At 41.5% G+C, this 24,832-nt stretch overlaps 1 protein-coding gene, 2 non-coding genes and 1 pseudogene across 3 annotated transcripts; 3 read left to right on the forward strand and 1 right to left on the reverse strand.

Moving 5' to 3' along the window:
• The first annotated feature begins 3,628 nt into the window (after positions 1-3,628).
• Positions 3,629-12,588, forward strand: Cdx4 (caudal type homeobox 4). The gene is made up of 3 exons (XM_034484674.2): positions 3,629-4,130; positions 10,270-10,415; positions 11,519-12,588. The coding sequence occupies exons 1-3, from the start codon at positions 3,629-3,631 to the stop codon at positions 11,723-11,725; spliced, it is 855 nt and encodes a 284-aa protein (XP_034340565.1). The 3' UTR covers positions 11,726-12,588.
• Positions 12,589-16,930: 4,342 nt separating this feature from the next.
• LOC117694974 (peptidyl-prolyl cis-trans isomerase-like 1 pseudogene) lies at positions 16,931-18,537 on the reverse strand (annotated as a pseudogene).
• Positions 18,538-20,384: 1,847 nt separating this feature from the next.
• On the forward strand, positions 20,385-20,524 carry LOC117695599 (small Cajal body-specific RNA 17). Its single transcript, XR_004604651.1, has one exon.
• An 89-nt stretch (positions 20,525-20,613) lies between these two features.
• LOC117695593 (small Cajal body-specific RNA 18) lies at positions 20,614-20,686 on the forward strand. The gene has a single exon (XR_004604646.1).
• The last annotated feature ends 4,146 nt before the right edge of the window (positions 20,687-24,832 follow it).

Here is a 24,832-nt window from a genome sequence, read left to right on the forward strand (position 1 = left end):
TAATTTCTTAGTTCCAGCTAACCAGCATCAGTAGTCCCAGTAACACAAAGATTCACTTTAGTAGTTCTGCTACCTTGTTAATCACAGCTGATTCTTCAGCCCCAGCTAACCAAAACCATAGAATCTTCACAATCAAAACAACATGGCCCTGATAAGAGTCTTTAATCTTCCTATGAAATTTCACAAGCCAGGCCTCCAACATTTGCACTGTTCTCAACATTATCTTTCAAGCTCCTACAGAACATCGCATAGAGCTCTTAACATTCAATAGCTCCTCTAGCCCAAAGTTCCAACGTCCTTCCACATTCCTTCCCAAAATACGGTCAGGTTGTCACAGGAATACCCCACTATGTTGGTACCAATTTGTCTTAGTCAGGGTTTGTATTCCTGCACAAACATCATGACCAAGAAGCAAGTTGGGGAGGAAAGGGTTTATTCAACTTACACTTCCACACTGCTGTTCATCACCAAAGGAAGTCAGGACCGGAACTCAAGCAGGACAGGAAGCAGGAGCTGATGCAGAGGCCATGGAGGGATGTTACTTACTGGTTTGCTTCCCCTGGCTTGTTCAGCTTCCTTTCCTATAGAACCCAAGACAACCAGCCCAGGGATGGCACATGGGCCCTTACCCCTTGACCACTAATTGAGAAAATGGCTTACAGCTGGATCTCATGGAGGCATTTCCTCAACTGAAGCTCCTTTCTCTGTGATAACTCCAGGTTGTGGAAGTTGACACACAAAACCAGCCAGTACAATGCGCAAACCAACCTGCATAAAACCAATAGGCAGCTTTGTACTGTCTGAATTAGCAACTCATAGACTAGAGCAGAATCATGATATTGGCAAAGCTGTAGCTGAAATTCCCACAGTTAAGGTGGTAGAACCCACTAATGTAGCCAGATGTCTTTAGAAATTTGTATTGAGGAGACCACCCATGTGCCTCAATCAATGTCTGGTATTGTTGGCATGATAAAGTGAATAGAGCCCAAAAACCTGTATGCCATGTGTTGTGCCCTGGCCACCTCCTCCTTAGCAGAATGCCCATATCTAAAAGTTATATTAAAGAAGTCACTGAACTTTCTTTGTTGGTTGAAGATTGAAGGTTACAAGAAGGCCACAAAAGCTTTAGAAACTTAAAACTTTAGAAACTTAAAACCTGAAATAACATCAAGATGGACCCCCATACCCAAGAGTAATTGGCCAACATAAATTAGACTCTGTTGTTGTTGTTTTGGTTTTTTGTTTATTTCTTTTGTTTTCAAAGGAGGAGGGCTGGAGAGATAGTCCAGAAGACCAGAATTGGATTCCTAGAACCCACATCCAGTGGCTGACCTGACTTCAGCTTCAGAAGCACCTAGCCAGCTCTGACCTCAACAAATATCTGCACTCAACACACATACATGTACTCATACATGCACACACACTTAAAAGTAATAAAAGTAAATTTTAAAAGAGAGAGAATACAAAGTTGGGTGGGTAAGAAGGAGGTGAGGATGATCTGGGAGGAGAGGAGGGAAGAGATAAACATGACCAAAATGCACTGCATGAAATTCTCAAAGAATTAATGAAAATGCTTTTAAAAGCTCTATGCTTCTTCATAAATGAGAGCTGACAAGAGCAAAAATGATCAAGTATAATTGTGGTGGACCTGCAGGGGATCCTGCATCATCTATAATGAAGACAATGGTGTCATCAAGGTCTTCATTAAAAAAAAAAAATCCTTGGAATTGCTCTGCTTAATGTAAGCAAATTGCTCCTGGTGGACATGGGAGAGATTTCTGCATTTGTACTGACAGTGCTTTCTGAAAGTTATATGACTCATTTGCCACTTGGTTTAAAACTGTTTTCCTCAAGAATAACAATAGACTTCCCATGTACAAGATCAATACAGACCTCAGCAGAATCTTGAAAAAGTCCAGAGAGCCAAAGAGCCCTGTAAACAACACACACGATGATTCATCAGACTCCTGAGCAAGACTCTACTAAGAACCTGAGAATCATATTGAACTAAACCCACACACAAGGACCCTGCAACATAACACAGTCCTCACTGAGCCGGAGAAGACAAAGCCTGGGTGAAGAAAGTAGGGGCAGCAACAAAAGCGAATCAGATGGGAAGGGTGCTGTAAAGAAGAGGCAAAGTAGAAGGGGATGCAAAAAGGTGCAAAGAATGGGGTGCAGGGAAAGGCAGCACAGAGAAGGGTGCAAAGAAGAGAAGGAGTGTAAGGAAGGGTCTGCAGAGACAGAGTGAAGAGAATGCAGCTTAGAGCAGGGGCCAACAGGCCAAGAAAGGGAGAAAGGAAAGAAGACTGTTGGTGTTAAGAAGTCGTTGCAGGAAAAGCTGCAACTACCAATAACCCAGTGATTGAAAAGAAACCAACCAGGAAAAAAAAGTCTAGGGAATGGAGTATTTGAGGAGGTCGCACAAACTATTAAAATCTGTAGTATGTCATAAGGGTCAAATAATTGGTAACAACTTATTTGAATAAAGACCTGATCGAAAATGCTATTTATTCAATGAATGAGTGAATGAGTACTGTAGTCAAGCTGGTTACATACTTCATCTTAATGAATCTTGCTTTGTAATGTAGTTTCAGCTGGGATTTCTATTTTTAAAATGGCTGAACAGGTCTGGCATATAGGTGGCAGAGTGCTTGCCTAGATCATACTTTTGGAAGGAAGCTGCAAGTCTGCTGTAGCTGCCATGGTTTTCAAACTTCAAGAGTTCCTGTCCTTTCAGGCACTGACTTTGAAGCAGAGAGTTGTAAACTAATACATTAATATGAAGTTCAGAGAAGGCACTATCCACTTGCTCCCTGTCCCCTTTTCATGGCCTATATGCTTCATTATTCTTTAATCTGTGCATATTCCATCCAACTGGAATGTAACTTTAGGAAGCTAGAAATATATGTCAGTGCTGTTTCCCCAGTGTCTTCAATTCCTGACACACTGTGGATATTGAATATACATTTGTGAAACGAATATCTATCTGTCCATAGAAACAAAGCCCTCTCCTCGAGTAGTGTGTGGGAGAAGGGAAAATCCTTTACAGTGGCATGATGGGCCAGTGGCAACTGGAAAATCCATACCAGGAGAATATGAACAGAGGGGGAAACCAGGACAGCAAGCTGGGCTCTGGAAATCAGTGAAAGTCGGGCCTCAGTGAAAAGAAGCAAGACTTTGCGAGTCTCAGTCTCATTTTGAAGAAGCCAATGAGAAATTTCTTGAGGAACAACTGCCTCCAAAAAAACGCAAAAGTGGAGCTAAGAAAGCAGAAGAATCCCGGAAGCGGCACAGAATGGCTGGGAGCTAGGGGAGAAGGTGTTTGGAGCGAACAAGTTCCTGTAGACGTTAAATGGCCCTTCATTTGAATGCAAATGCTATGTAAAAGCTTGAAGCCCCTTGACGTCAGCCCAGCCTTTGGTAGCCCTCCTATGGCCCACTACCAGTCACCTGGAAATTTAGGGTAGGAAAGGAAGGATGGAGTAGTCCGAGCCGCGCAGAGGAGCTAGCATCTCAGCTAGTGCTGACCCATTGATAGTCTCTTGGCGTCTCAAACTCCGGTTGGCGCTAAGTTTACAGGGACCTCAGGATGGCTTAGGGGGCAACTTCTTCTATCCAAGTCACCATGTATGGAAGCTGCCTTTTAGAAAAAGAAGCAGGCATGTACCCAGGGACTCTCAGGAGCCCTGGAGGGAGCAGCACAGCCGGAGTGGGCACCTCTGGAGGCAGTGGTAGTCCTCTGCCTGCCTCCAACTTTACTGCAGCCCCAGTTTACCCACACTACATGGGGTATCCTCATATGTCCAACATGGATCCTCACGGGCCTTCGCTGGGAGCCTGGAGCTCACCCTACAGTCCGCCCCGGGAAGACTGGAGTACATACCCTGGGCCGTCCAGTACAATGGGCACAGTGCCCATGAACGACATAACCTCGAGCTCCCCAGCTTTCGGCTCCCCAGACTACAGCACTCTGGGCCCCACCGGGGGTGCAAGCAACGGCGGTAGCCTGCCAGACGCGGCCAGCGAGTCACTGGTTTCCATCGACTCAGGCACCGCCGGCGCCACTTCTCCCAGCAGGAGCCGCCACAGCCCCTATGCGTGGATGCGCAAGACTGTGCAGGTGACCGGTGAGTAATCCATCGTCCCACTGTTCTCTCTCTACTCTTGGTCCGCTATCCTCTTACTCTTCACTCCGCGTCCCGCAGGAAAGTTCAGCCAAACAGCCCGCAGCGTAGCTGGCTGGTGGGATAAGTAATTCCCTCCTTTGAGCCTAGTTTCAAAGCCGGTTAAAAGTAGCAGTTGGAACTAAACCTCTCCTGGGGGTTGTTGAGGTGGGCTTTTTTGTTTGCTTGCTTGCTTGCTTGCTTGCTTGCTTGCTTGCTTGCTTGGTTTTTGGTTTGGTTTGGTTTGGTGTGGTGTGGTTTGGTTTGGTTTGGTTTGACCTTACCCAGATAAATGAAGGGAGTAAGGGTATAGAACAGTGTTCCTGACGGGCCACAAGGATCGGGGTCCAATCCTGTCGTTGTCCCAAGGGAAAAACAGAAGCACATGTGATGAACGGGGTGAAAGGACAGCCAAAGTTGTCACAGTGCTTGCCGGTTTTATCTCCAAATCTTTCCCTACCATACTTTGCAGCCTCGCTGAAAATTGGTGATGCTCAATTTAGTAGCTGCTTAGCTGGCAACTGACCGTGCAGCCCATGAAGGCTTTCACGGCAAAACGGCCTCGTTACAAGATGCCCAAGGAAGCAGCTTCCAGAGCCCAAATTAGAAATGTCTTGAAGTCCATCGCCTTTTCCCAATGTCCCTACCCACCAAAGGAAGCGTTGAGGTGAACCAGGTTACAGCACTGAGCTGTCATTTCATAGGACACAATTCTTACACCCGCCAGGCACACAAGCGTTCTGAGTATTATCATCCCCCCTCCCCCACTAAGTGCCTAAAGCCTAGTTCAGCAGGTGGCCACAAATGCAGAAGCAGAATGCAAGTCTGCGACAGCGTCAAAACATGAGAAGGTTTACATAAGGATCCCAGTTTAAGGTCTAACGTCGCTGACCAGTAAGCCCTGGCGGGCAACCACTCGGAGCAACTAGCTGTTGGGGAGGGAGGCGCGAGCTTAGAGGAAATGAGGATTCCACTTTAATCTTGGACTGGGAGAGGGTGGTGTTCTCTTAACATTTCCTTATTATTCCAATACATGTTCCCTGTCATTAGAGAAAATTAGTGACATTTGACTATCACATTCATCCCTCTGGGGAGGCAATTATATTTCAATAGTATTTGTCCATGACGATTATGCTCTTCACAACCCTGAGTTTTCCCTTCTCTCTCCTCCAAAAAGCAAAGGTGAAAGGGTAGGGGAGATACCACTTCCTACCTCTAGGAGAATTTTCAGCCAGAAGGAGGAAGCTCCAGTTTTATAACTAGGGTGGAGATCCCGAGTTAAAGGTAACGCTTAAGAACTTATATTAAACAGAAAATATGGGTGAGTCATGTCACTTTAAAAAATGAGGTTAGGGTAGGGCATTCACCCCCAGAGCTGTTGTTGCATCTAATCTTTGGGGTAAAATTAACATCTATTCACTAAAACCTAAGAATAAACAAAATACACATTTTTTAAAGGTCATAAAAATAGTTACTGTCTAGGATTGTCCTTTGAAATGCTGTAGGGGGAAAATGTCACTAGCTTGTTTTTTGGCATGGAAAACAGTGTGGGGAAAAGGACAGAATAAGAAAATTCAGTTGTGATGAATTGCCTTTGTGTTGCTGATGGAGAACATGACAGTTTTCTCTGTTTTGCTTTTTAAGTCATATATATATATCAGAGCCTTCTTTGGGTAATTCTGATGCCAGGAGAAGTTGAGAAGGAGCCCCCTTAGTCTGTATACCTTCATCTCTTCAGTGTTCAGGAGAAGCTTAAAACAGAATGACATTGCAGCTCCTTGGACTCTTGGCAACTCTTCCTCTAGACAAAGCTTTGGTTTGTTTGTTTGGTTGGTTGGTTTTGGTTTTTTCGAGACAGGGTTTATCTGTGTAGCCCTGGCTGTCCTGGAACTCACTCTGTAAACCAGGCTGGCCTCGAACTCAGAAATCCGCCTGCCTCTGCCTCCCAAGTGCTGGGATTAAAGGCGTGTGCCACCACTGCACAAAGCTTTGTTAACATCAATATTTGTCTCATTTGAATTCCTTGTAAGTTAGTACTACCCTTTTGCATATTCTTGTAGCTCAGGTTGTTATTTGTCAATGATTTAAGAAGATGATAGTTATGCATGAGAGCACCCACACCACACACATAAGTGATGCTTTGCATAAGTTCTGGAGATTCTAATCTCACTGAGTATCTTTCATGATATCGGGCTACAAACTCCACAAAATAAATGTTATCACCCCATTGGACACTTCAAACCAAAGTATACCCCTTCATATGCTTAGCAAGGGAGCAGGTGTTAAATGTCTGTTAAGTGAGTGGACAATCAGATTTTCCTAAGCTTTCTGCTCACCTTATACCACTGCACATGAACATATAGTTTAGGGTTGAGATGTATGGACAACAGACTGGAAGTGGCCCTTCCCAGAATTAAGGCAATCCATGAAAGCTTTTTTTTTTTCATTAATGAAGATAATTGAAACAGACAAGTTAAAGTGTATGTGTGCATGTGTGAGTGTGTGTCAGTGTGTGTGTAACACTCATTACAGCTGTGATTTCTAAAGCAAGGAGATTGACATGTAGAATAATAAATTATTACCTTCCAGATAATCTGATTTAAACAGTATTTATTTTTATTTGTATATAGTTTTCTCTTTTTTCTTCCTTTCTTTCTTCTTTTTTTCTTTCTTCTTTCTTTCTTTCTTTCTTTCTTTCTTTCTTTCTTTCTTTCTTTCTTTCTTTTTTTGAGACAAGATTCCTTTGTGCAGCTCTGGCTGTCCTGGAACTAGCTTTGTAGACCAGGCTGGCCTCGAACTCACAGAGATCCACCTGAGTGCTGTGTAGTTTTCTCAGTATTCTATTCCAAATACATGTCATTATATGCAATCTATCTTATCCAAACATTTCTATCAAGGTTAATATTTTCAAGCAGTCTCACATTTTAAACAACACCAGTGTATGAGAACAAGTCATTTCCCACTGTTTTCTTTAGTATAGAACTGTGGCCCTGTATGAGTATTGGCCAGGCTGCTTGCTAAGCAGAGCTGGAAAGAGGCTTCCCTGTTTACAAAAGGAGAGGAAGTCATTTGAGTGATTCTAATTAAGCCACTCACCACTAAGGAAATACTTTAAAAGCCGTATTCAGTTAGGACACTTCATAAACTGAATTGCTTAATCATCCTTGAGGCTTTTGTCATTGTCTTCCTTGGTTTTTCATATTTTGTTGGACAATTTTTTAAATGAGTTTGGATGTGATTTTTCATTAAAAAAGCAGTAAAGGATTGCCATTAGTTGAAAAGTCATCATGGTCTATGTAAGAAACCTGGCTGTCTCCATCGCTTTTCTTCATTGTCATCACCATTGTGATCCTGAAGCTCCGTATGGGCTTTTCTGCCTAATATCACTTTGGCTGCTAGTCTCTCCACTGAACACCATTTCAACCATATTTATGGTGACAGTGTCATCCTATATAGTGACATCACTTTGTGAACTGTGAGAGTACTGCCTCCTGGGTGGTGGGAAGGACCATTGTGAACTATGGAGGTTCAAGTCTTTTGCGGAAGAACTAATGAAATTCTCATTTCAGAGGTGTGTAAGTAGCTCTTTAATAAATCTTAGATTTTTTTTTCCATTCCTAAATTAACACACAATATCAGCTGAGAGGGAAATCCCCTGGTCTCAAAATGCCATTGTCTCTGGAAAATAGAGGAACTTAAACAATAAAAACAAGTCCTCCTCATGCTTTGTTGGTGTTTGGCTTTAGTGTGGGAATATGAACATTATGCTCTACCAGAAAGTGGCCAAATCCCTTTACTCATCTCAGAGAAGAGTCTATAGGGGAAAGAGCCACGGTTCTGAGAAGACAGCACGAGAAGGGTGCCAGGAAGTTTCCATTTCTTTCTCTTTGTAAACTGTGCAGGTAGTATATTCCCTTGTCTTTGGGGGTTTTGGTCTTATCATCAGATTGGGCCTACGGACCCTTTTTAACACTTGTTCAGCTTTGATATGCATCTCAGCTCTTGTCACTGCCCCTTTCTTCGAAGGTTATATTGCCGGAAAGGGTGAGCATTTTCATGGCAAATAAAGAGGCCTGGTCTTGACTTTATTGTCCTCAGAAGAAACTGCAAGAGGAGAATTTATGACCAATGGGGGTGGGGAAGGACCACAATCTTTCCAGAGTTCTTGAAGTCTGGTTATATTTACTGATTAATTGACTGAACTGAAGACACAGACACACACAAGTTGAATTTTAACCTCCCTGTTTCAAGTTAAAATTTAAACTCAGTCCCTTTTTTGATCAGGAACAGTTTTAGGAACTATCTTCTCAAAGATATAATTTGATTCTTAAAATGAGGTCTTGAAAACAAATTAAACCTCAGGGGTTTGTTTTATTCCTTCAGTATACATTCTGTCTTTGGAAGATGCCAAAAGCCAGATCCCTAGTTTCTTGTGTTTCTGCATGGATCCAAAAATTTCACTCGAAGTTTGGGCCTTTGAGGAAAGCTAATTGGCTAGGTCTCGGGCCTCATCATTTCAAGGGAAGGAATTTTTGTCGCACTGAGTAGCCCAGAAGTTATCCAACCATTTAGTTGAATCCTAAGGTAGATCTGTTTCTACATCCATGCCCCATCCTCTTCCTGGAGATGAAAGGGTGTCTGACATTTGTTTAGGGCTTGTAAATTCCAAGCCAATTGGTTGATGTTCCTGAATGTAAAGAGGGTTCAGGATGGGATCCAGCTATGTAGCTCCTTTGTTAGGCCTGTGCTGCATCTTAACACCTCAATGGAGTTTAGGGACCCACTTTAAAGAGGTCTTTGTCCTACAGGTCAGCCCCCCAAAACCTCACATCAAAAACAACCAGAGAAGATCAGAAGAACTTTCTAAAAGCCACAGAGAAAAAAGCCAGAACCTAGAGGGGGTGAGAGAAACTGAAAAGAGAGAGAGACTTCCTAATCACCTTTGGAAAATTTGAAAGGAAGAATAAAACTCTATTTGAAGGCAAGCATGAGAAATTAGCTAGATGTTGTAACACAAACCAAATGTTTGGATATCTTTTCAAAGCACGTGGAGTCCTCACTTCAGTCTGCTTAAGTCAACACACCCTCCTTCCCCCATTCACTTGGAACTAAAAAAGTCTTAAGACTCCCACAGGAAAAATACTACTTTTTCTAATAAATATTAGGTGCCATGTTGAAACATAATTTGCTAAATGGCAATAAATATTTTCTTTTCAAACTATATGATTTTTTTCTAGGTAGTACACATAACTACAATGTCAGGATTCCAGAATATTATACTGCATGTGGGATTATACTTCCCAACAGGTTTGAACTGGGAATAAATCTAGCATACTGACCCAAGAGTCAAACACACAAGCTTGGGTTTGCACTTCTTAGGCTCACCAGCACAAATTCACTTACCTATACTGAACCTCAGGTTCTGTGTCTATATAATAACATTCGCTGCGTAATTGAACAAAGTAGATAAGATAATGGGAAACAGTCATTAAAGCTTTGCATAAAATGTAATTCATGAAGGCCTGGTGTGGTGGTGCACACCTTTAGTCCCAGCACTCAGGAGGCAGAGATGGGTAGATCTTTGTGAGTTCAAGGACAGTCTGGTCTACAGCTTGAGTCCAAGACAGCCATAACTTCTCAGAGAAACCTTGTCTCAAAACAAAACAACAACAAGAAAAACAAGCAAAGTGTAATTCATGGTGGCTGTTGCCATTATTGTTAATTCAATTGTTATATACGGATGGGAATGTAATGAAAACTGTGGGTTGAGTGTTTAAGTATTTTAAAGGTTTTGGCACAACAGTAGATCAATGGTAGAGTAGCTGTGATTTGACTGATTGTTTCAGGAGAAACATGAAAAGGATGTTGGTTTCGTATATATGGTAGAATGATGGATGTTTATATTCATATCCAGCTAGGTATAGATAACATGGCCATATATGATAATGCATTTATGGAGAAATAGACATGACATATTTGGCTTAAAATATGATTCCTTTATATTTCAAAGTAACAAATGAAAGTTAGAAGACTAACTGGTGCCCTCAACCCAAATAATCTCCAGAAGAGAAAAATAAGATAAAATTTCATGCTTTCTCAACAGGGAAAACCAGGACAAAAGAAAAGTATCGTGTGGTCTACACAGATCATCAAAGGCTGGAGCTGGAAAAGGAATTTCACTGCAATAGATACATCACCATCAGGAGGAAGTCAGAGCTGGCAGTTAACCTGGGCCTTTCTGAGAGACAGGTATTACCAAACATTCTCACATAGTCATTTCAATCAGTTGGGGTTTGGAGGAAATAGCAAAACAGAAGACAGATGCTTTTCTAAGCACTCCTAAATCCACACTCACCCTGTATTGTTTCATTGGCCAGAGGATTTATTAACTATTTAATGGGTGGGTATCATGTGGGCCTAGGAGCAAGAGATTGAGCAGAGAGGTGCAAAGAGATCAGAAGGCCAATGCATCAATCAAGTCAAACATTGATCTGGTCCCTCAAGTAATACTAACAAGTGTGAAAAGTGGAAATTTCACAACTATGGCCACTGTCTGCTTCCTATCAGTCAAACTACAACTGGAACTGCATACCAGTGCAGTTCCATGGATGGAGCTTTTCTGTTATTCAAAATAGGAAATGTAATCTTCTCTGTTCTGTATGATGTTATGGTGCCTGCCTCAATTTTACCTTACTGTGAATACTCAATGAAAATCAAGTTACATCAAAGGTCAGCAGTCTCCACTCATTCAGACTTGGCAATTACATGAGCACCTGGTGATTTTTTCCCTAAGTCTAGACGTGATGCTGGAATCAAAGAAGTCTAAAAATGTAAAATCCATTAATGCCTTGCCTTATCTCAAGCAGTTTGCATTCCAGCCACGTATAGGCACATTAATACCACTCTCGTGTTGATTTCTAACAAGAAATAGATGCTATTTCATGATCCTGTTCATCCAGTTCTAGGTGTTAACTTTTTAATATAAGGAAGTTTCTTTTAATGACCAATTGTAATCGCTGCTGCTATTTAAATCTTTCATCAGCAGTTCTCAGCATCATTATATAATTATTTCTACTTGTGTAACAGAAGATTCAAGTGAGTTATAATATATAGAGCTCTGCATTCAGAGTCGGTAGTCCTAGGTTTGATGACTTCAGTCTCATTTCTTACAAAGCACCTGCCCCTTCTGAGCCACAGTGTTTTAGAATCTGTAAAATGAGTATCGTTCATAAAGTCACCCTGAGGCTCAAATGAAGTGATGTGTGTGAAGGAGCCTTGTAAGACCAGTACTCGCTGTGTTGATTACACATAGGGTGTTGTCCCCACTAAGTATAAAGCATTTTGTGTTTCAGGTGAAAATCTGGTTTCAGAATCGCAGAGCCAAGGAGAGGAAGATGATCAAAAAGAAAATCTCCCAGTTTGAGAACAGTGGAGGTTCCGTGCAAAGTGACTCTGGTTCCATCAGCCCCGGAGAACTGCCTAATGCTTTCTTCACTACTCCATCTGCTGTCCGTGCATTTCAGCCAATTGAGATACAGCAGGTCATAGTTTCCGAATGAAAACAGGAGCAGAGAAACCGAAGCATCCTTCCTATAACATCGTCTCTTTGGCCTCTAAGATAACAGCAGGGCAGATGAGTTTGGATATAATTCCTTATAAGGCACACTTCCAAATAAGTAGACACAGGATGAGTTGGAGATATTTCAGAAGACTCTATTACTCAGAAACCATCCCCTGACAACTCTTATTCCACGCTGTCATACACAGCATAAAGCTGTGTGATAAGCTTTGCTACTTAAAGTCTAGACTCAAGAGCCCTTGAAACTTTGTTCACAATTTCAGAAACTTGTTTGTGCATATGCTCTTGTATTTGTTATTTGATTCTGAGTATCTTCCTGGTCTTTTTAGGGGATAGAAGTAAAGTGAGCATCAATTTCTCTATCTGTAGCTACCTTTTAGGGGGAGTAATTAAAAAAACAACCAGCTTTCTTTGTTTTTTGCTTTTTTGGGGTTTTTTTTGTTTTGTTTTGTTTTTGTTTTGTTTTGTTTTTGTTTTTGTTTTTCGAGACAGGGTTTCTCTGTGTAGTCCTGGCTGTCCTGGTACTCACTCTGTAGACCAGGCTGGCCTCGAACTCAGAAATCCACCTGCCTCTGCCTCCCAAGTGCTGGGATTAAAGGCATGCGCCACCACTGCCCAGCAACAACCAGCTTTCTTAACAGGCTACTTTGTAAAACAGCATTAGGAGGTGATTAGAAATCTATTGCCATTGGTTATTTAAATGAAGATCATTTTCCCCCTTGAATAATACTCACTGCCCATCAATTACCTAACCATAGAACTTAGAAGATGCACCTATTTCAAATTTTGTCAAAACAGTGAAATCAGACTAGAACGATATAGGCCAGATTAACTGAATTGCTAGCAAGACAGATAGATAGATATTCAATATACAGAACAAACACCCTTGCATTCTCAAAGAAAGCATTTCGCCACTTAAAAGCACACAGTCCAGGTAAGCAAAAGTACTGTAGTGAGCAGGATGGCCAAGAGCTTTTGTGTTGGCACAGTGCACTGTTCACACATCAAAATGGCCAAAGATTAAGCTTCCCTTTGAAAGACAAGGTGTCACAATTACCTGCTTGGGAATTGAAAATAAAAACTGTGTCTTCCCATCCCTTAAGGAAAGGTCAGAAAGGGGGTTTATGGTTTCATGGTTCCTACTGAGGATATATCAATTTGTTTGGAAAGATTTAAGAAAAAAAAACTTCCACTTCTGACCTGACGTCTTGGAAGTATATTCCTTCCAACACATTCATAAGGAAGGTACCAGTCACCCATTTTACTGATGAGCAAAATGAAGTGTGAGCATCATGTTATTTTTCTAAAGATGGAAAATAAGGCAATTATGAATGCCAGTGAGGACCTCTGCCTACAGATAGTGATCTGTCTGCAATATTAAATCCAACCTCATTCCTTTTTTTTTTTTTTTTTTTTTTTTTTTGGTTTTTAGAGACAGGGTTTCTCTGTGTAGCCCTGGCTGTCCTAGAACTCACTCTGTAGACCAGGCTGGCCTCGAACTCAGAAATCCACCTGCCTCTGCCTCCCAAGTGCTGGGATTAAAGGCGTGTGCCACCACTGCCCGGCTCAACCTCATTCCTAATATACAAAAGACATACCTTTGGCAGTAATTGTCACATTTAATTATATGGAAGCTGCCCTTTCTTGCTGTAAAGCTGTTGTTTCTCCATTTCTCTAGACTCTGAAAAACATGGATTTATTTTCTTAATAGCATATTAAAGGCATTTTCTCTCAAAGATATGTTTGTTATTTCTCTGGGTGTTGAGAAAAGGATACATCCCCCACTTTTATGGCTATATTACCATGCTATATACTGGAGGCATGTAGATAGAAGAAAGATAACACCAGAGCTCAAAGGTTGCACTCTAAGTAAGCTTCAATAAGGAAGGGGGTGGGAAGGAGCAAGGCAGAAACAGAAACTCAACAAATGGCTACCGGGTTTCAGTCAGGCAAATGAAGAATTAAAGAGGGATATCTTTCTTTTCATTGCTTTTCAAATTTATGCATACTATTTTTCCCTTCCTCAAGTAATTTGCACACTGCAGAAGAGTCTTTGCAATTTATTCAGTGTTTCAGTGTTCAAATGCTTTACTGAACACCCCTGAGTTTATCTTAGAGTTTGTGTGTGACTACAAAGAAAGATCACTGGGAGGATCTGGCTTCTTTCCAGATACAGGGGGAAGTAAGGCCTAAGGAAAGTTTTCCACTGTTGGCTGAGATCCAGACAATTGGCCACTTCTTCAGTGGAAACGTTTTAAGGTTACCAAGTCAAGTCAAGAAGAGAAAGGGAACCAGTAAAAAAGAACTGGAAGGGAGAAATATATTGGAAGGTAGTAGGAAGAATACTTAAAAGGTAGCTATCAGTCTGCAAAGTACTGAGTGTGTTTACATATATCAAAACCCATCAACTTCTTACTTGTCACTTACACATTAAGAAAGCTGCAAAGGGGCTGGAAACGTAGCTCAATTCGTAGAGTACTTGCCTAGCATGAAGCTGTAGGTCCAGTCTCCAGAGTTGCATAAATGGGGCATAGTAGCTCATGCCTGTAATCCCAGAACTCAAGATGTGGAGACTAGAAGACACTTGACTATATAATTAGTTTGAAGACAGCATGGGTTAATGAGACCCTGCCCACCTCACCCCACCCCTCCCCAAAATACTGCAAAATAATTACAGCAGAGTGATTACAACTCTGATAGCAAATGAGTAAGAAATCATTAGAGAGTTTCATCTATAGGAATAGCCACATTATATAATTTAGGCTCGGTCCATCAAATAGGCATATCTGGCTCTCATATTCAAACTTGAATGTACTAAGGAAGGAGAGACACAAATAATTGACAATCACTGAGTGTTTCATATATGCTAATTAGTAGGTTTGGAAAGTAGCTGCAGATCTGAGTATATGATCATTAAATCTTTCGAATGGCAGTGCAAAGCAAAGAAGTCCCATTTTGTGTGTCTGTCATCCAGGAAAATGCTGTAAATTGACAGTAAAGGTACATGGCAGCATGGTATTAGAAGATACTAGTGAGTCAAGGAATAAGAGATTGGTTTCTAGTTTTACCTGATTCTGTAACTGAAGAGCTATGCGATTTTTAGTTAAGTCATTTCACCAATAAGAGACTGTTATGTCATTAGTTTGTTTCTTAAGTGTTTTGGATTGCCTTTTAAAGGTTTATTCTAGTTTTAACCCTCTTAACATGTTTGGGAAGGCCCATATGCTTTCTCCCATTTCCAAAATTCACGGAAAACCTCAGTTCGTCTCTGTCTCTCTGTCTCTGTCTCTATCTCTATCTCTTATTTTTTCAGGCTTAAAATATTCCTGTGGGAGATTTATTGTTTTGATCTCAAAGGTTCTTCCTATCTTCACGAGTTGACCATGGGGGTCTCATCTTTTCAGAGCTCTAGTATCATCCTCATTAGTAAAACATGGATTTTGAGTTTAATTTCTCTGATCTCTGAGACTCTAGTCTGCAGCTACCTAATTAAAACACAAACACCATCAGAAGAGACAGACACTTAAACTCACAGTCATTTCTCTAATCCCTCTCAAACCAGAAAGGCTTTAAAAGGCCTCCTCTTAGTGGAGCACAGGAAATGTCTCTGAGCAGGAGGGAACTCCAGGAGGTGAGAGATAATTGCTACAAAACAATGAACTCAAATGACATAGACTGTTGAAGCACCTTACCTTTAATTGCATTTAAGCAAACATTTCAGATAACTCCACAAGTCAGTTAGTTCTCTGCCAGAGAAAATGTCTCTCCCCTCCTCTTCCAGTACAACCTTGTCTGACACTGGCCTAGCCTGATAGGGGAGTTTAGAAAATGGTACAAAAGGGTTTGGTGATTTAGCTCAGTGATAGAGCACTTGCCTAGCAACTGAGAGGTTCTGGATTCATTCCTCAGCTCCAGAAAGGAGAGACAGAAGAGGCAGAGTGACAGAGACAGAGGGACAGAGACAGAGAGACAGAGAGGCAGACAGAGACAAAGAGACAGAGAGACAGACAGAGACAGAGAGACAGACAGAGACAGACAGAGACAGAGAGACAGAGACAGACAGAGACAGAGAGACAGACAGAGACAGAGAGACAGACAGAGACAGACAGAGACAGAGAGACAGAGACAGACAGAGACAGAGAGACAGACAGAGACAGAGACAGAGAGACAGACAGAGACAGAGAGACAGAGACAGAGAGACAGACTGAGACACAGAGAGAAATAAAGAGCATCCCTGGTATGCAACACACTTTCCTGACTTCCATGCACTCATACAAACATGCAGTGCATGTACATACACTTAGGCACACAGATAAATAGTATAAAACAGTAGTTTAGAACAGTATTAAATAAATAGCAACAGCTACCAGATACCGAAAGGAACACAAGTAATGCCTGAAGACAGATGAAAATCTGATTTCCAATATTCTGATGATTCAATTTTCAATAAAAATAACTGTAAAATTATCAATGAAGTATAGCACATACTTCACAGAAGAAACGACTGGATACTGTGCCTGAGGGAGAACACATAGAGCAGCTAAACAAAGACCTTATGTCCATTATGATAAATTTGCTTAGATGTTAAGAGAGCATATAAAAATATCTAAAGGAAAGATAAGAAAGTGACATGTGGACAAATAGAAAACAAAAATAGAGAATGCATATTTGGACTGTGGATGTAGCTCAGTTGGAAGAGTGTTTACCTAGCATGCAAAGGGCCCTGGTTTTGATCTCCATCACTATATAGAACCAGGTATCTTGGTTCATACCTGTAATCTCCCCATTCAGGTTGATAAAGGCAGAAGGATCAGAACTTTGAGGTCATCCTCAGCTACACAGCAAGTTTGAAGCCTGAGCTACATGGGATCCTTTCTCCTTTTTTTCTTTTCTTTCTTTTCTTCTTTTTTTTTTTTTTCAACCACCAATGGTGTTTTATTCTGGAAGTGTCTATGTATTACATAGGTATTAACATCCTCCTTACCCCAACCCCTTCAAATCCAAAGAGGAAAAAAAAAGCCAAAGACATCATGCATAAAAACCTTTTATCTATTTTTTTCTAAAGACCTAAAACGTGTCACTTCCTGTGGGGAGGCCTGTAAAGGCCTGGCCTTGTGCTCACTAGACTCTCACTCCCTCGAGGGGGGGGGACAAGGGGGGCGCGGGGGAGGGATGGCCAACGCTTCTGCTTCCTCCCAGAGATTCATTGCCCAATCATTACACACTATCACCCCCACTTGACACCTTCTTAAAGAAGCAACTTGATTGTTGGATGCATTTTTCATTTGGCAAGGATTCAATATGGCTTTGCGTGGGATGTTTAGTGTCAGAAGCAGCAGTATCGATGCTCAGGCTCAGAGGGGAGAGAGAGAGAGAGAGAGAGAGAGAGAGAGAGAGAGAGAGAGAGAGAGAGAGAGAGAGAGAGAGAGAGAGAGAGAGAGAACTGTGCATATTCCTGGAAGAACTCACGCTGGAGGCTGAGCAGGGCTATGCAGCTAGCGGCCTGCTTTTCAAGTCTGTGATTGTCAGCCAGAATACAAATGTCCCCAGAGATTACCCCTCTGTTTCAGAGTAGGTATGCATGACGCTGAATCACATGGCACTCTGTCATCCAGAAAACAGCTCACTAGGACCTGAGCGTGTTGAAGACAGCAGCCAATCTACCCAGAAGGGTACGCCTTTAGGATCTTCACATCATCCACAGGACGGTCCTGGGAGTTTGTTTCAACCGTGCCCACTCGATTCACCATCCCTATACCCTGGCACACTCGTCCAAAAATGGTATGTTTGCTGTCCAACCACTGCGTGGGGGCGAGGGTCACAAAGAACTGGCTGCCGTTGGTGTCTGGTCCTGCATTGGCCAATTGCAAGAATCCCAGCCCCAGTGAACTTCAGGTCTGGATGAAGTTTATCTTCAAACTGTTTGCCATAAATAGATGCACCACCTCGACCTGTGCCCATCGGGTCACCGCCTTGGATCATGAAGTCCTTGATGATCCTGTGGAACTTGGTGCCATTGTAGTAGCCCCGGCTTGGCAAAGTTCTTGCAGGTCTTTGGCGCGTGCTTCCAGTACAGCTCCAGCAACAGGATCCCCATGCTAGTCTCCAGGTAGACATTGGGCGGCTGCCAGGTGTCTGGGGGAAATCGCCGCCATGCTGAGCGAAGGTTATCTCCCTGGCAATCACCGGGATCCTTTCTTAAAAACAAACACACGAATTTATTGGATGCTTTTTTTCTTGCAGTTCTGAGTTCTAATCCAGACGATATGGTGCTAGGCAAATGCTCTACCACTAAGCTACACCCCCACCGAGCTTTCCTTTTTTTTTTTTTTTTTTTTTTTTTTTTTTTTTTCTTTTCAACTGGAGACAGGATTTCACTGTGTAGCCCACAAGGACCTTTCCAGCCTTGGCCTCCCAAACAGTTGGTATGCATGCATGTGCTACAAAGCCAGGCTACTAAGAAGCTTTCAACACTAAATTTGAAGTGACAGAAAAGGGAATCAGTGACTTTGAAGCTAGATTAGTTAAATTCTGTAGTCTGAGCTGGGCGTGGTTCTTTAATCCCGGCACTCAGGAGGCAGAGGCCTGTGCATCTCTGGGAGCTTGAGCTCAGCCTGATCTACAGAACAAACTCCAGAACAGCCAGCGCTCATACACAGAGAAACTCTGTCTCAAAAACAAAAACAATAACAAAAAAATGATGTAGTCTGAGCAGCAGAAAAAGGAAGTAAAATAACCTGAACAGAATCTAAAAATCTTATAACACATCACTTACTTTGTCAACATGAACATTATAAGAATTACAAAAGGAGGGCTGGTGAGATGGCTCAGCGGTCAAGAGCACTGACTGCCCTTCTGGAGGCCATGAGTTCAAATCCCAACAACCACATGGTAGCTCACAACTATCCGTAGTGAGATCTGATGCCCTCTGATGGGGTGTCTGAAGTGTACTTATATATAATAAATAAATTAGAAACTTTGGGCCGGAGCAAGCAGGGTCAGAGCGAGAGGGAGAAGGGAAGAAGAAAGAGAGAGAAAGAGAGAGAGAGAGAGAGAGAGAGAGAGAGAGAGAGAGAACAACGGTATACAGAGAGGCAAGACAGCAGTAAAATTTTTAAAAGGAATTACAAAAGGAGAGAAGGAAGAAAATGAAATAGAAAGAACCTTGAAGACATGATGAGAGAAGTCAACCTTAATACAAGGGGAGGTGCCTAGTCTTCCTACCTACAGCTTGATGTCATGTTTGTTTGATATCCAGGAGAGGCGCCCTTTTCTGAATATATACAAAGGAGGAATGGAGGGGCGGGCAGAGGAAAGGTGGGGGTCCAGACTGGGAGGAGATATGGGAGGGGGAAGCTGCAGTTGCATTGTAAAAAAAATAATAATTAAAAAAGAGAAAAATGACAACAGAAGAGATAAGAATGGTAACTTACACCCAGCACCAGGAAGATGAAGGTTCAAGGATCAAGAGGTGATTTAAGAGCATCAGGAATTCAAGGAAAACCTTGACTATATAGTGAGTTCAAGGTTCAAGGCCAGTCTGGGCTGCATGCAACCCTGTTTCCAGAAGAAGAGGAAGAGAAAGAGAAGGAGGAGGAGGAGGAAGAATGTTCCAATTTTGATCAAAGACATGAACACATCTATCCACAAATCTCAATATATTCCAAGTAAGATAAAATCAGAGATCACACTGAAGCACATTTAAAATGAAACCATTAAGTTAATGATAAAAAGGAAATCTTTTAAACAAGTAAAGTAACTTGTCACATGTAAGGGACCTTCAATAAGATGAACAACAGACTTCTCACTAGGAGTCAGGGAGGCTACGGGTAATGTGATAACACTTTCAAAATATTAAAATAAAAACACTGTCAAAAGTTGGGCCTAGGGAGGTTACTCAATGGGTAAAGTGACTATCTCATAAGTATGAGGACCTGAGTTCTGATCCCCAGCACCCATGGGAAAGGCCAGGCATGGTGGGTTGTATCTGTAACTACAGAGCTGGGTGAAGACCGTCAGATTCTTGGCACTCCAAGATTGGGCAGTCAGTCTAACCAGTCCCAAATGCTGAAATTAAAGATGTGCACCATGACACCCAGCCCTGATGTCTTCTTTTTCTTAAGAAAATTTTGTTAGATGAGCAGTGGTGGCTCACACCTTTGATGCCAGACTCAGAAGGCAGAAGCAGAAAGATCTCTGAGTTTGAGGCCAGCCTGGTCTATGGAGTGAGTTTCAGGACAGCCAGAGAAACTCTGTCAAGAAAACAAAACAATTTTTATTTATGTGTATATATGTATGCCTGCATAAGTTTATGTACATGATGTTCATGCAGGTGCCCATATAGGTCAGAGGGTATTAGATCCTCTGATCCTCTGAATATGGAATATGTGTCCCTCTAGGACTGCTAAGCCATCTCTCTAGCCTATTATGGACAACTTCTCTGTGAAGGAAAATATGTTAAACGTTGACACAAAATTCCAATCAAGTGAAAACCCTTCAACTAAAGTGTTTATGGGAAAATTTAAAGGTATAGTCTACTACTGAAAACAAGGCCCTAAGCCTGTGCTAGGTTCAAGGGGTGCAGCAGAGGGTAACTGGGGCGTCTAGAGAAGGGAGAGGGAATATTGTAGAGCAGGGAGCGCCTGGGTCCCCGAGGCAGCCCCGAGTGAGCCCGAGGTATTTTCCTTATATGATCAGGCCTCTCATAGCCAGTGCTGCCAGTCTGGAACTTAAGTGGATTATAAAAAAGTGGCAGGTGATGGGGTTAGGGGACCTGGAGCTTGGAGCTGAGGGGTGAGGGACCGAGGGTGAGGCCAGGCTTGGGGGAGGGCACAGATTTAGGGGTACCCATGCCTCTAACTGCGAGCCCTGTTGATGATGACATGACCACTGCACAATCTGAGTTCTGGGAACCAGGTGATGGAGTGTGCTGCTGAGGCCAGAAAAAAAAAAAAAGAAAGAAAGAAAGAAAACAAAGTCCTAAACAAGTTATCTATCTCATTCTTCCAATGATTCAAGGAAAAAGAGGTGGAATGATTGTAAGAGCTGGAGGATGAGGAGGAATCTGATGAAACACTGCCTCCTGGATATGAACACAGCAGGTAAGCATGGTGACCGTCAGAAGACCAGCACAAAAATAAGACATTGGGCAGGAGAGATAGCTAAGCAGTTAAGAGCACTGCCTGCTCTTGCCAAGAACCTGGGTTTGGTTCTCAGCACCCATGTGATATCAGATCACAACCATCTACAACTCAAGTTTCAGGGGATGTGATGGCCTTTTCTGGTCTACATGGGCCCCAGGCACATATGTGATGCACAGACACATGTAGGCAATACCTAAACACAGAAAATAAAAATGTATTTTAAGAGTTTTTAAAATAAATAAAATTAGCCGGGCATGGTGGCTCATGCCTTTAATCCTACCCAGCACTTGGGAGGCAGAGGCAAGTGGATTTCTGAGTTCGAGGCCAGCCTGGTCTACAGAGTGAGTTCCAGGACAGCCAGGGCTACACAGAGAAACCCTGTCTCAAAAAAAACCAAAGAAGAAGAAGAAGAAGGAGAAGGAGAAGGAGAAGGAGAAGGAGAAGGAGAAGGAGAAGGAGAAGGAGAAGGAGAAGGAGAAGGAGAAGGAGAAGGAGAAGGAGAAGGAGAAGGAGAAGGAGAAGAAGAAGAAGAAGAAGAAGAAGAAGAAGAAGAAGAAGAAGAAGAAGAAGAAGAAGAAGAAGAAGAAGAAGAAGAAAGGAAAATGTAAAAAACAACAAATAAAACAAGGTTAGAGTCCTGGAAAGAACGGAACTTAAGAAGTTCTGAAGAGCTAAACATGGCTTGTTGATGATTGGGACTTTATTACCAGGCAAAAATAGCTCCTTTGTCTTTCTGCCAGGGGGACTATGGACTCCAATCAAAAGATTGCATAAATTATGAGAAATCTAGGGGAAACAGTTTATAAGGAATATGCTGTTAATGAAGTTGAAGCAGGCACAAAAGAGTATTTTAATGTACTACTTGGTATTCAGGCACTCTATAAATAAGAGTGAGAAAATTATATAGTATACAGATTGTCCATCCTGTTATGTCCATGTTCTGTGCATGGAGCTTATCTACTAAAATTATCATATTAATTATTAAAAAGCAATGCTGGCCTATAGACCTCTGGATGAGAAGAGCTTTCCTTAATCACAGAAATCCTACTTCTGATGTGGCCTCTCTTCATTAGTCCTAGAAAGCTGTGCAAAGGGGCCACTGCTCACTTACACTTGAATATCTGACATACAGTTTTGGTTTTGATCCTCTGGTACAATGATGTATTTTGAAATTCTGATGTATAACCAAATTGGTGTTTTTTTTCTTATTGATTATAACAAAAATATTTTCAAAAGTTAGAGCTCATTTGTCTTCCTTTTCATTTTAAAATTGCTACCTGTATAGTTAGTGATGAAGTACCTAGACATATGCTGTAGACTGCCTTACTGCCTAGTTGACAGTGTTATTTTTGAAGGACTATAATCCTATTCTCTGACACCACCTGCATTTAATGTGTTAATGCCACATGATGAAATGTTTGAGTTCTATTCCCAGATGCTCAGTTTAATGTGAAAACTGAACACATGCATCCATTTGACTTCCTTTTAGGAATGAAGTAAGAAACCATCCTTTCCTACTCATCTATACTGCTTTTTTGGTGTTTCTTTCCTTCATCACATTGATGAAGAATAAAATCTTAGCTTGTGTCATAGTGATTGTGGCTAACCGATATTTTGGCATTGCTGTGTTTTATAAAAATGTAAGGAGAGAAGGAATATGTTTGGTGGAGGTGTAGTCAGGTGTGGAGGAAGGGAGTGCCTCCAAGGGCCCATGCTGAAGTATCCCTTCTTCCTGAAGGACCAGCCACATGATGGTATAGTATAGAATAGAGTTTATTCAGGGCACAGGGAGGGGAGTTAAGAGGGTAGTAGAGGCAGAGAGGCAGAGCTAGATCAAAAAGGCAAGACAGAGTGAAGTGGAGCAAGCAGCTCATTTTATAGTGAGCCAGGCACACTTAGCTGTTGCTAGGTAACTGTGGGTCGGAGCCTAGACAAAATGCTAACAGGCATGACAGAAGTTGGAAAGGATAAGTTAAATTTCATTGTTTCCAGATAACATCACCTTATAATCTTTCAGAAAACTCTAAACACTCAACCAGAAGCTGTCAGAGCTGATAGGTACAATAAAATGACAGGACACAAAATCAATGTGCAAAAATCTACTGATTTTTAATAAGTTGACACGATGACAGAAATAATTGATGAAAGATTTCACAGAAGCAATCTCATTTAGAGTTGTGAACATACTTAGAAATAAATTTAACCAAAGATATGTAGATCTATGCACTGAAAAATATAAAATACTAGTGAAATTTTTTGTTTTATTTAGGTATTTCTTTTGGAGCCATGGTCTCACTTTACATCTTTGGCTGGCCTGGAACTCACTATATGGACCAGGTTGGCCTCAAACTTGTGGCAGTCCTCATGACTCTGTCTCTCAAGTGCTGAGATTACAGATATATACCATTGTACTGTGCTGATGAAAGAATGAGAAGGCCTAAATGGAAAAATATTCCCCATTTATAGACCAGAAGAGTTAATTTTGTTAAAAACATTTTGCTACCAAAAACTATTTATCTATAGGTTGAGTGCAATCCCTATTAAACCATCACTGGCATTCTTCACAAAATGAAAAAAATGCTATAAATTTCATATAGCATCACAAAATACTATTCAGGTAGTCAAAGTGAACTTGAACAAAAACAAAGGTAGGCTGGAGCACTGTGGTTTGGTTCCCAGCACCCACAGGATGGCTCACAGCCTTCTGTAACTCCACTTTCAGGGAATCTGGTACCCTCTTCAGCCTCCTCAGGTACCAAGCATGAACACGGTACACAGCTATGCATGCAAGCAAAGGACCCAAACATATACAATTTTAAAATAATAGAAATAATAATAATAATAATAATGTGAAGGCATCATATAACCTTACTATACTAATCAATACACCTTATAATACTGGCAAAATAAAAGACATATAGACCCATGGAACAGAGGAGAGCCTAGAAAGAAATCCATACATTGACTACCAACTGATTGACTACTATCTTTGCCAAAGCTGCCAAGAATACACAGTGAGGAAAGGACATTATTTGTCTTCAATAGTTTTAGGGTCTCATATTTTTATATAAAAGTTAATTCAGAATGACTAAACGATGGAAATGAAAAGCCTCTAGTAATAATAGTGACCTAAATGAAATATTCCCCCATGGTCTCAGCATTTGAATATTGGTCCCAGCTTGTTGGCACTGTTATGGTAGGTTCAGGAGGTATATTCTTGATGGAGAAAGTATGGCCTGAAGGTGGGCTTTAAGATTTGCACCATTTTCAGTTCACTCTCTCTGCTTAGTGCTTGTGGTTTGAAAAGTGAGCTTCCAGCTTCTGCTCCAGCTGCCATGCCTACAGCCCTACATCCTACAACCTCTGCTCTACATCATAGACTCTAACCCCCCAGAACTATAAGACCAAATAAAACCTTTGTTCCATAAGTTACCTTCATTACAGCAATACCAAAGTAACTAATGCTCTAATACATGGAGAAAAACCAGCCTGAATAATGACTTTCAGGCTACAATATGAAAAACATGGACAAGAAAAAAAACAAATGATTTTCACATCAAAAATAATAAAATTTGAAAAGACTCAAGGGTGAAGATACAACACACAGAATGGGAGAAAATAATTGCAAACTGTTCACCTGGTAATGGGCTAATATCACACACACACACACACACACACACACACACACACACAAACCAGAGACATGAAAACATGCTTACGCTTAGCATCACTAATGGTGATGGTTATTGTTTCCAACCTTACAGAATCCAGAATCACCTCAGAGAGGAACCTCTGACCTTGCCTGTTTATCTTGATTGCTTTATCTGTTTATCTGATTATCTTGGTAAGTTGTACGCCCATCTTAATTGCAGGCAGAACTATTTCCTTGATAGGGCAGCCTGGAAGGTTCAGAATGGAAACAAAAGAAAGCTAAGCATCAGCAT

This window comes from Arvicanthis niloticus, chromosome X (assembly GCF_011762505.2).
Source record: "Arvicanthis niloticus isolate mArvNil1 chromosome X, mArvNil1.pat.X, whole genome shotgun sequence".
Lineage (NCBI taxonomy): Eukaryota > Metazoa > Chordata > Mammalia > Rodentia > Muridae > Arvicanthis > Arvicanthis niloticus.

Excerpts from the sequence above, each read along its gene's own strand:
- Cdx4 (XM_034484674.2), top strand. The coding sequence starts at position 3,629 with ATGTATGGAAGCTGCCTTTTAGAAAAAGAAGCAGGCATGTACCCAGGG. Across the intron at positions 4,131-10,269 it reads CAAGACTGTGCAGGTGACCG|GGAAAACCAGGACAAAAGAA; the intron begins GTGAGTAATCCA and ends CTTTCTCAACAG. Across the intron at positions 10,416-11,518 it reads TGGGCCTTTCTGAGAGACAG|GTGAAAATCTGGTTTCAGAA; the intron begins GTATTACCAAAC and ends TTTGTGTTTCAG.